Source organism: Littorina saxatilis, linkage group LG8 (assembly GCF_037325665.1).
Source record: "Littorina saxatilis isolate snail1 linkage group LG8, US_GU_Lsax_2.0, whole genome shotgun sequence".
NCBI classification, from domain to species: domain Eukaryota; kingdom Metazoa; phylum Mollusca; class Gastropoda; order Littorinimorpha; family Littorinidae; genus Littorina; species Littorina saxatilis.
The window spans coordinates 46,807,415-46,819,914 of NC_090252.1; the positions used below are offsets into that span (position 1 = coordinate 46,807,415).

General features: G+C 38.8%; 1 protein-coding gene across 3 annotated transcripts in view; it reads right to left on the reverse strand.

Moving 5' to 3' along the window:
• LOC138973702 (uro-adherence factor A-like) overlaps window positions 1-12,500 on the reverse strand; it is a 29,315-nt gene that overhangs the window by 784 nt on the left and 16,031 nt on the right. The window contains exons 16-20 of one of the 3 annotated variants that reach the window (XM_070346431.1): window positions 11,348-11,493; window positions 11,016-11,076; window positions 3,906-4,060; window positions 3,574-3,634; window positions 1-2,049 (exon numbers count right to left, since the gene is read on the reverse strand). The exon at window positions 1-2,049 is cut by the window's left edge and continues 784 nt beyond it. In XM_070346431.1, coding sequence (XP_070202532.1) covers window positions 1,995-2,049; window positions 3,574-3,634; window positions 3,906-4,060; window positions 11,016-11,076; window positions 11,348-11,493 — 478 coding nt within the window. In that variant the 3' untranslated portion in view covers window positions 1-1,994. The remainder of the gene's footprint in view (window positions 2,050-3,573; window positions 3,635-3,905; window positions 4,061-11,015; window positions 11,077-11,347; window positions 11,494-12,500) is intronic. The other 2 variants (XM_070346432.1, XM_070346433.1) reach the window with 2 other exon arrangements.

Here is a 12,500-nt window from a genome sequence, read left to right on the forward strand (position 1 = left end):
GTACAAAACAGTTAGAGGCACACATAATCATCATATTCTCTCATGCAGACATAGTGTGTGTGTGTGTGTGTGTGTGTGTGTGTGTGTGTGTGTGTGTGTGTGTGTGTGTGTATGTGTGTGTGTGTGTGTGTGTGTGTGTGTGTGTGTGTGTGTGTGTGTGAGTGCTCGCTGAAATGAGACAATTCATTTGGTAGTGGAAACCGCATACTAAGGTAAATAGGCTAAAGTGTCTTGGTAACAAAGGAAATATATACAAAGATAATACAGCAAACTAAATATCTTTGCATTTGCAAAAAAAACATTTGTTTGTCTCCGGTTAGTCTACTACGAATAATACCCGTGCAGGGTAGCGACAAAAAAAACATAAACAACTGTTAAGCCGTTTGGGTGGCAAGTTACTCAAGTGTCTGCAACAAGTCGAAGAAAAATTGCAAGGACAAATCCTGAAATAGATATGTCTGTAGAAGTATAAGACAATATTACATAACACACATTGTTAAGCGTATGAAAACAAAAGTAAACAAACATGTGTCCAGCAAACAGTTAAGCAAATTATTCCAATACCATTATTATGTACAAACACCTCATTGCGAGCGCCACTCATGATAATTTGCAACTTGTCAACAACACTTACAGCTTATCTGTCTACTCCTGTTTTGTTCTTTCTGAGACCTATCCCTGCCGTTACATTTATTGTTGAACCGATAAATATAATAGCCACATGTTCACACCCACTGGGGTAATTTTGTATTCACTTGTTCACTACAATCAATCCATTTTGTTGATTTTCCAGTCATGTTTTCATTTACCTTTGATGTATTTATTAACTTATTCTTACAGGGACATCTGTTCCTGGACCTCATTTATACCATTTTTGTTTTAAAAAAAAGGAGGTTTCAATTCATATGTACAATTACATAAAAAAAAAAGAGAACAACATATCTCAAAATGTTTTAAAATAATCGAGCTGCCTTGTGTCACCCCTCTCAGCCCTACCCCTATGTCAACTTTAGAATAATGTAACGATACAGTGTTTCAGTTTGTATTAAAATGCTTCTGTAGACGCTGAGATAATAACAAAAAAATAAAAACAACACTCACTGATATCTTGGAGGAAAACGCAAACATCGTGTCCAAAAAACGGTCAAATAAATCTAAAACACAAACAAACAACAAACAACAAGTACACATGCACCCATACTGATTCTATCCAAAAACATATCCCACATGTACTCGGTAAAGAACCACAACAACTGGCAACACAAGCACTCAGTTGCAAAGCCCCCTGACATAGTTCAAACCTAGAAACAAATCAACACAGCGAAAGACAAAAAACACTCTAATACACTGAGCACAACAGGTTAAAAATAGTGTTTCAGAGGGATATCTAAGATTAACTTTTTGATGTAAAAAATGTAAAATATTGTTCAGTTAAAGTCACCGTTTTGAAGGGTGAACGGTGAGCATGCCGTCAAAAAAAAACCCGCAATGTTTTAGGGTAAGCATAGCCAAGAACCTGTGACGTCATATCCAAATATTGCTCAAATCCAATACGCCTATGTTTTACCAGAATTAAGGCATATCTTCAAATACACGTGTGTTTCTGATCCAAAACATGCAGTGCTGAGTGTACTACTTTAAGACAATGCTTCCTCTACCATAATTAATACTGCTACCCACACCATTTGCTCCCAACAATCATTATTATTAGTGTTAGAAGCGCATACATTACTATAAGAGCGTTAGACAAATGATAAATTCAACAAACATAAACAAGCAAACACTATGGCAATCAACATGCATATTGATTGAATGAACTGTAAAACTATGCCAAGATCTGACAAAAGAGCAGGATAAATTGTTGTTGTTGTTGGAGATGTGTATACTGTCACAACTTGTTTATGAAAAGTTCATCTGTAATCTTTGGCAGGTTGCCTTTGGGTTTAGGTGAAAGGGACAGACACATCCAACACCAATAACGATATACAGGACTCTCACACATTTGACATTGGAAAGACCATTGGTACACCCACAGCAGGTTGCAGACGCCTGTGGAAAAAGGACAATGGTGGGCTATAGGATATATTTCCTTTTCTTTGTTATGTCATTTTATAAACTAATTGCAGGACAACTAAATTAACACACTTTTCAGCATTTCCACCCACCAACTATACACACAATCGTATTCCCTCGAACTACTTATTCCAGACACTGAGCAGCCACTTAACCCCTTTGCAAAACAAGGTCACATATTGATACTGAAATAGTCATACGAAACATTATTTCACACGGCAGAAATTAATATGTAAAGCGCGGAGAGCACTTGTGGTTCGCGCTATATAAGCTCAGCATAATAAAAAAAAATAAAAAAAAACCAGCAAAGACATCGTTTTTCGCCTAAAAGTGCCTTCCAGACCGTTTTATTTTGAGATTCCGGAACAGGTGGAAGATGAATGGTGCCAGGTCAGGTGAGTATAGTTTGTGACTGATGACGTGGACGTCACAGTCACGTGGCATTATAACGGTAAATGCTGAAGCACTGTCATAGGGGAACAGGACTTTTTCGCCAGACATTTCCAGGGAGCTGTCTGCAGTAGTGTAGAACAGACCTCTCTGGTGACGGTCTGGCCCTTTTTCTGGTATTTCACATATAATTATTGTTCTGTTTGCATCCAAGAAAACCCGTGACGTGATTTTCCGAGCAGACGGATTAGCCCTTGCCTTCTTTGGGGCCTATGTATGCTACCGCAGCTTTGACGGTTCTTTTCTCTCCCACAAAAAGGTGAACCTATTTGTTGGTGAACCCATTTCTTTAGCTATGTTGACATATCTGTTTTGCAATGCATCATTATCAGTATCATACTGCTGCATGTTCTGTCATGTCCAGACAAAGGCGCTTGTTTTCTTTTGTACGAAGTGTGGGCACCCACAGTAACCGTTATCATGGCCAGATGATGTGATATAACTTCACCTACACTTGCATTTGAAATACCAATTGGTGAAGCAATGCTTCTGACAGAAAATGACCAAGTAGCATTCAGCAACTCGCTATTTGAGATATTTTCTTGGATTGCCAGCTGTGAAGGCCCGCCACTATGTGAATCATCTTCAAGAGACTTCCTGTTCTTCTTCTGCTGACCATTTCTTTACAGTGGTGTTGGGAGATGACTCCATGCTAACGTTTCTTTTAGCATGTTATCATGAATGGCCTGTGTGGCTTACCCATGTTCCCGTATTAAGAATTAATCAGTATTCAGTACTGCTGTTTTCATTAGTTGCAATATCGCAACATCGCAAGGGTACTCACGGTACTCACCCCCCCCCCTAGTCTTCGACTCATCGGCATTATACTTGTCTCGTCTAAATATCGGGCCCTATTGCTATGCTGAAAACACAATAGCTGTTAATCATTCTCCTAAAAATGTCATATTTTCTGGACTACTGAAACTCTTTAACATTATTGTGATATGTACTTAACATTGACATTTTTCATAGATACTGTAGATTTATGCTAGCTATAAACTCGTCAAAAGGAAGTGGCAAACAGATTACATTGATGATGATATGGCTTACTGAAGAGAGTTAGGTGATGGTGTCTTCCCTGAAGCACTAGCTCTGTGAGGTCTCCGACTCTCTGAAAAATATATTTGGTGACAATCACAAGTAGTAATATATCTACGTTGTCTGTGTGCTTGTTGTCGGACAACGCCACGTACCTCACACATACACCCTCGTAAATAAACACCAAACAGTGATTATTAGATTCAAAATGAACTTTATAAATATTTGTTTGTCCAAAGATGTATTTTGTAAGCAAGAGTCATTTCGTGTCACTTCTTTTTCAATGTATCACGAATCTGACGTAACAAAGTCAAACTATGATTGTGGTCAGGGGTTCGACTTACGGTAGGTTGATTTCTGTGATGGCTGCTGCGGAACTGATCTACGTAGGCTGACGGGTTCACGTTCTCTTACTGAGTCATTTTGTTTCTTAAAAGTAGGGGCCCGTCGGTTGATTTCATCTGCATTGGATGGTGTATGTGGCAGTTTCTGATGGTTTCTGCATAACAAAATATGGTATTTATATTAAATGCCAGTAATACATATGCACACAGTTGTTGTGATTGAGGAGAGATCATATATTAACAAACCGTTTTAGATTAATCTGACACATAAAACGCATAACAAACAAGTGAACAATAAAACAAGCAACAAATAATCCTGACTGGATGAATTTCATGTGCTGAAAAGATTGTGCAACTATCACAAGATCTAACAAAGTACATGCTGAATTATTATTTCCATCTGTAACCAGAAGATCTCATTTCACCCCCTTTTATTGATACGTTCATCTGTAATCCTTGGCAGGTCTCCTTGTAAAATCCAAAAACAAGTCGCGTAAGGCGAAAATACAACATTTAGTCAAGCTGTCGTACTCACAGAATGAAACTGAGCGCACTGCCTTTTTTCACAACTGAAGACCGTATACTCATAGCATCGTCAGTCAACCACTTGTGGCAAAGGCAGTGAAATTGACTAGCCAGAATATAGCGGTATAGTGGTTGCGCTGAGCAGGATAGCACGCTTTTCTGTATCTCTGTTCTTTTTAACTTTCTGAGCTAGTTTTTAATTCACACTTATCATATCTATATGTTTTTGGAATCATGAACCAACAAGGAATAAGATGAAATAGTTATTAAATCGATTTCAAAATTTAATTTAATAACACTTTTCATATTTTCAACTTTCTGAGCTTGTTTTCAGCATATTTATATGTTTTTGGAATGAGCAAATGATGAAAAATAAGTTAAAATTGTTGTTGGATCGTTTTATAAAACAAAAACAATTTTCAGATTTTTAATGACCATACTCAGTGGGTGACTTCTAAGCCTCAAAGCTAAAATGCAATACCAAAGTCTGGCCTTTATTGAAGATTGCTTGGCCAACATTTCAATCAATTTCATTAAAAACTGAAGGTGCGACAGTGCTACCTCAACTTTCACAAAAAGACGGATATGACGTCATCAAATACATTGAACGAAAACATAAAAAAACATGTCTAGGGATATAACTCCATGGAACTCGCATGTAAAGTTTCATGAAGATCGGTCCAGTAGTTTACTCTGAATAGCTTTACACACACACACACACACACACACACACATACACACACACACACACACACACACACACACACACACACACACACACCACGACCCTCGTCTCGATTCCCCCTCTATGTTAAAACATTTTGTCAAAACTTGACTAAATGTAACAAATAGACTGCCGACGTTCCAAAATCCAGAATAAAAAACAAACTTACAAGAAATGTATTTCATTGGAACAAATAATTATTGACAAAACAAATCATTACGATCACCGATCCTCAAACCAACGATGTTGTAAGTGGACAGATAGACCATCACATATTATACAGAAAAGGAGAACAAAAACGTATCTGACAAATTGTCCATTTACTTGCTTAGAAGACACAAGCGAGGAAAATGTGGGCAACTACATACACCTTTGTCATGGACAGATGCTACGATAGACATTCACCTACACTTGCATTCGAAATACCAAATAGTGAAGCAATGTTTATGAAAGAAAATGGACATTAGCATTCAGTAGTTCGCTATTTGAGATCGTTTCCTGGATTATTAGTTGTGAAGGCCTGCCACTATGTGGATCAACTTCAAGAAACTTCCTTTTCTCCTTCTGCTGACCATTTGTTTACAGTGGTGTTAGGAGATGATTCCTTACCAACGTTTATTTTAGCATGGTATCACGAATGGCCTGCGTGACTTAGCCATTTTTGCACATAAATAATAAATCAGTATTTAGTACTGCAGTTTTCCGTAGTTGCAAAAATCACAAGGGTACTCACGGAAGACACAATCACAACAAAATGTTAAATGACAAGCACTTTTGTTTGAAGAATCTAGAGCTACTCCTTACCTTTAATGACCAAAACTTTCTGAACATCCCTTTTATGGCTCTGTCTTTCTACAATTATCAATCTTATTGGAAATATACTTTTTATTTCAATACATTTGTTAATCTTATGTCACATAATCCTTCTTTTTCAAATAAAAATCAATCAATATGAGGCTTATATCGCGCGTATTCCGTGGTTACAGTTCTAAGCGCAGGGATTTTTTGATGTTTTAAATTTTTTTTATGCAATTTATATCGCGCACATATTCAAGGCGCAGGGATTTATTGATGCCGTGAGAGATGGAATTTTTTTTACACAATACATCAAGCATTCACATCGGCCAGCAGATTGCAGCCATTTCGGCGCATATCCTACTTTTCACGGCCTATTATTCCAAATCACACGGGTATTTTGGTGGACATTTTTATCTATACCTATGCAATTTTGCCAGGAAAGACCCTTTTGTCAATGGTGGGATCTTTAACGTGCACACCCCAATGTAGTGTACACGAAGGGACCTCGCTTTTTCGTCTCATCCGAAAGACTAGCACTTGAACCCACCACCTAGGTTAGGAAAGGGGGGAGAAAATTGCTAACGCCCTGACCCAGGGTCGAACTCGCAACCTCTCGCTTCCGAGCGCAAGTGCTTTACCACTCGGCCACCCAGTCCTAAAAAGTGTGTATGCACATATTAGTAGTGGCATGCATAACATATTATCTACTCAGGACATTGAATTCCTGCGCTGTTACTTGACTGCAATATATGCATACACAAAACAACACCCAAAACATGTACTATCATTCTTATAAACATGTGTTTTTACATTTAGTCAAGTTTTGACTAAATGTTTTAACGTTGAGGGGGGAATCACGACGAGGGTGTATGTGTGTGTCTGTGCGTGTGTATGTGTGTGTGTGTGTGTGTGTGTGTGCGTGTGTGTGTACGTGTGTGTGTGTGTGTGTGTAGAGCGTTTCAGACTAAACTACTGGACCGATCTTTATGAAATTTGACATGAGACGGATATGACGTCATCAAATACATTTATCGAAAACATAAAAAAAACATGTCTAGGGATATAACTCCATGGAACTCGCATGTAAAGTTTCATGAAGATCGGTCCAGTAGTTTACTCTGAATAGCTTTACACACACACACACACACACACACACACACACACACACACGCACACACACACGCACGCACACACACACACACACACACACACACATACACACACACACGCACACACACACACACACATACACGCACATACACCACGACCCTCATCTCGATTCCCCCTCTATGTTAAAACATTTAGTCAAAACTTGACTAAATGTAACAAATAGACTGCCGACGTTCCAAAATCCAGAATAAAAAACAAACTTACAAGAAATGTATTTCATTGGAGCATTTGATTATTGACAAAACAAATCATTACGATCACCGATCCTCAAACCAACGATATTTTAAGTGGACAGATAGACCATCACATATTATACAGAAAAGGAGAACAAAAACGTATCTGACAAATTGTCCATTTACTTGCTTAGAAGACACAAGCGAGCAAAATGTGGGCAACTACATACACCTTTGTCATGGACAGATGCTACGATAGACCTTCACCTACACTTGCATTCGAAATACCAAATAGTGAAGCAATGTTTATGAGAGAAAAATGGAAATCAGCATGCAGTAGTTCGCTATTTGAGATCGTTTCCTGGATTATTAGTTGTGAGGGTCTGCCACTATGTGGATCATCTTCAAGAAACTTCCTTTTCTCCTTCTGCTGACCATTTGTTTACAGTGGTGTTAGGAGATGATTCCTTACCAACGTTTATTTTAGCATGGTATCACGAATGGCCTGCGTGACTTCGCCATTTTTGCACATAAATAATAAATCAGTATTTAGTACTGCAGTTTTCTGTAGTTGCAAAAATCACAAGGGTACTCACGGAAGACACAATCACAACAAAATGTTAAATGACAAGCACTTTTGTTTGAAGGATCTAGAGCTACTCCTTACCTTTAATGACCAAAACTTTCTGAACATCCCTTTTATGGCTCTGTCTTTCTACAATTATCAATCTTATTGGAAATATACTTTTTATTTCAATACATTTGTTAATCTTATGTCACATAATCCTTCTTTTTCAAATAAAAATCAATCAATCAATATGAGGCTTATATCGCGCGTAATCCGTGGGTACAGTTCTAAGCGCAGGGATTTTTTGATTTTTTTAAAAAATTTGTATGCAATTTATATCGCGCACATATTCAAGGCGCAGGGATTTATTTATGCCGTGTGAGATGGAAATTTTTTTACACAATACATCAAGCATTCACATCGGCCAGCAGATTGCAGCCATTTCGGCGCATATCCTACTTTTCACGGCCTATTATTCCAAATCACACGGGTATTTTGGTGGACATTTTTATCTATGCCTATGCAATTTTGCCAGGAAAGACCCTTTTGTCAATGGTGGGATCTTTAACGTGCACACCCCAATGTAGTGTGTACACGAAGGGACCTCGGTTTTTCGTCTCATCCGAAAGACTAGCACTTGAACCCACCACCTAGGTTAGGAAATGGGGGAGAAAATTGCTAACGCCCTGACCCAGGGTCGAACTCGCAACCTCTCACTTCCGAGCGCAAGTGCGTTACCACTCGGCCACCCAGTCCTAAAAAGTGTGTATGCACATATTAGTAGTGGCATGCATAACATAGTATCTACTCAGGACATTGAATTCCTGCGCTGTTACTTGACTGCAATATATGCATACACAAAACAACACCCAAAACGTGTACTATCATTCTTATAAACATGTGTTTTTACATTTAGTCAAGTTTTGACTAAATTTTTTAACGTTGAGGGGGGAATCGAGACGAGGGTCGTGGTGTATGTGTGTGTCTGTGCGTGTGTATGTGTGTGTGTGTGTGTGTGTGTAGAGCGATTCAGACTAAACTACTGGACCAATCTTTATGAAATTTGACATGAGAGTTCCTGGGTATGATATCCCCAGACGTGTTTTTCATTTTTTTTTTATAAATGTCTTTGATGACGTCATATCCGGCTTTTCGTGAAAGTTGAGGCGGCACTGTCACGCTCTCATTTTTCAACCAAATTTTGGTCAAGTAGTCTTCGACAAAGCCCGGAATTTGGTATTGCATTTCAGCGTGGTGGCTTAAAATTAGTTGATGACTTTGGTCATTCAAAATCTGAAAATTTAAAAAAACAATTTTTTTATAAAACGATCCAAATTTACGTTTATCTTATTCTCCATCATTTTCTGATTCCAAAAACATATAAATATGTTATATTTGGATCAAAAACAAGCTCTGAAAATTAAACATATAAAAATTATCATCAAAATTAAATTTTCAAAATCAATTTAAAAACACTTTCATCTTATTCCTGGTCGGTTCTTGATTCCAAAAACATATAGATATGATATGTTTGGATTAAAAACACGCTCAGAAAGTTAAAACGAAGAGAGGTACAGAAAAGCGTGCTATCCTTCTCAGCGCAACTACTAAACTGCTCTTCTTGTCAATTTCACTGCCTTTGCCATGACCATGAGCGTTGGACTGACGATGCCACGAGAATACGGTCTTGCTGAAAAAATTGCATTGCGTTTCATTCTGTGAGTTCGACAGCTACTTGACTAAATGTTGTATTTTCGCCTCACGCGACTTGTTTGTTCTATTTTTTCTGGACTACTGAAACTCTTTAACATTACTTTTTATTTTGTCGAGACTGGATTACTGCAACTCGCTCCTAGCCGGCCTCCCAGACGCCAAGCTAGACCGCCTACAGCGCATCATGAACAATGCAGCACGTCTTGTGCTGCGCAAGCGCAAGCGCGACCATGTCACCCCTCTCCTCATGACCCTTCACTGGCTACCAATCAAAGCACGCATAACATATAAAATAGCTACCCTGTGTTACCGTAGCCTTCAAGACTCTGCCCCTTCTTACCTGTCTTCGCTCTTAAAGCCACACGTCCCCACACGCAACCTCAGATCCGCTGACGCAGGGCACCTTGTTGTCCCACGCATCAAACTGAACGCTTTCGGCAAGCGCGCCTTTATCTACACAGCTCCCTCTATTTGGAACTCTCTGCCCATGTCTGTCCGCCTTTCTACCTCTCTCCTCTCCTTCAAGTCCTCTCTAAAAACACACCTCTTCCGGCAATACTTCGACGCCTAGCCTGTTCAGTATCTGCCACATTGTGGAGAGGGGTCACTTGCCATCGTAGCGCGCTGTGGGCCGGCTGAGGACGGGTTGCTATTTCATGTGCCTGTTTCCTTGTTTATTTCCGTGTTTTTGTTCCTTGTACGTGCGCGCGATAGCTGTCGCGGTGTATGAGTGCGACTACACGTGCCTTGGCGTGTGTGTGCGAGTGTGCGAGGGCTGTATTTTGTATATTTTTATTTTTATTTTTTTTTTTATTTTTTTATTTTTTATTTGATACATGTATAAATGTGTCTCCAGGAATATGTTTTGTTTTAATCTTGTGTCGATACTATTTAGTTCTGCCTCGTTATTAGCCATTGAGTATAACTGTTTTATCATCATTGCTTTGTTGTTGTTCTTTAGCCATTTACGTTGAATGACTTGTTATACATTGACATTGATAGTTTTATTCTTCTTCTTCTTCGTCGTTCGCTAGTTAGTTTTTATCATAAGAACCTTTTTAAATTCCTATTTATACATAAATGCATATTTTATATTGTAAAGCAGTATGCATTGTTAGAGGATTTTTTAGTGGCAGTGTTTAAATGTCGAAGCTGCTTTTCCCATTTTTACCCAAGAGACCGACTGTATATTGTGTTATTGTATTTGTCAGACTTGATTGTACCAAGTCCCTACACATGTTGTAATGCGCTTAGAGCCAAATATTTTTGTTTTTTGAAAGGGATAGGCGCAATATAAATACACTTTATTATTATTATTATTATTATTATTACTTTGATGTGAACATAAAATTGAAATTGTGCATGTTCATACTGTAGATATATGCTAGCTATAAACTCAAAAACACGTGGCAAATACATATATTTCTGATATGGCTTACTGAAGAGAGTGGAGTGATGGTGTCTTCCCTGAACCACCAGCACTGTGAGGTGTCCAATTCTCTGAAAAAAAATATTTGGTGACAATCACAAGCAGTAATATAATTATATACTTTGTCTGTGTGCTTGTTGTCGGAACACGTCACCTCACACATACACCCTCACACATAAACACTAAACAGTGTTTATACATTCAAAACTAACTTCATAAATATTTGTTTGTCCAAATAAGTATGTTGTAAGCAAGAGTTATTAAGTGCCACTTCTTTTTCAAGGTATCACAAAACTGAAGTAACAAAGTCAAACTATGATTGTGGTCAGGGGTTCGACTTACCATTCTGTGATGGCTGCTGCGGAACTGATGTACGTAGGCTGACGGGTTCACGTTCTCTTACTGAGTCACTTTGTTTCTTAAAAGTAGGGGCCCGTCGGTTGATTTCATCTGCATTGGATGGTGTATGTGGCAGTTTCTGATGGTTTCTGCATAACAAAATATGGTATTTATATTAAATGCCAGTAATACATATGCACACAGTTGTTGTGATTGAGGAGAGATCATATATTAACAAACCGTTTTAGATTAATCTGACACATAAAACGCAAAACAAACAAGCGAACAATAAAACAAGCAACAAATAATCTTGACTGGATGAATTTCATGTGCTGAAAAGATTGTGCAACTATCGCAAGATCTGACAAAGTACATGCTGAATTATTATTTCCATCTGTAACCAGGAGATCTCATGTCACCCCCTTTTATTGATACGTTCATCTGTAATCCTTGGCAGGTCTCCTTGTAAAATCCAAAAAACAAGTCGCGTAAGGCGAAAATACAACATTTAGTCAAGCTGTCGTACTCACAGAATGAAACTGAGCGCACTGCCTTTTTTCACAACTGAAGACCGTATACTTAAAGCATCGTCAGTCCACCGCTTGTGGCAAAGGCAGTGAAATTGACTAGCCAGAATATAGCGGTATAGTGTTTGCGCTGAGCAGGATAGCACGCTTTTCTGTATCTCTGTTCTTTTTAATTTTCTGAGGCACATATTCAAGGCGCGGGGATTTATTGATGCCGTGTGAGATGGAATTTGCTTACACAATACATCATGCATTCACATCGGCCAGCAGATCGCAGCCATTTCGGCGCATATCCTACTTGTCACGGCCTGTTATTCCAAATCACACGGGTATTTTGGTGGACATTTTTATCTATGCCTATGCAATTTTGCCAGGAAAGACCCTTTTGTCAATCGTGGGATCTTTAACATGCACACCCCAATGGAGTGTACACGAAGGGACCTCGCTTTTTCGTCTTATCCGAAAGACTAGCACTTGAACCCACCACCTAGGTTAGGAAAGGGGGGAGAAAATTGCTAACGCCCTGACCCAGGGTCGAACTCGCAACCTCTCACTTCCGAGCGCAAGTGCGTTACCACTCGGCCACCCAGTCCTAAAAAGTGTGTATGCACATATTAGTAGTGGCATGC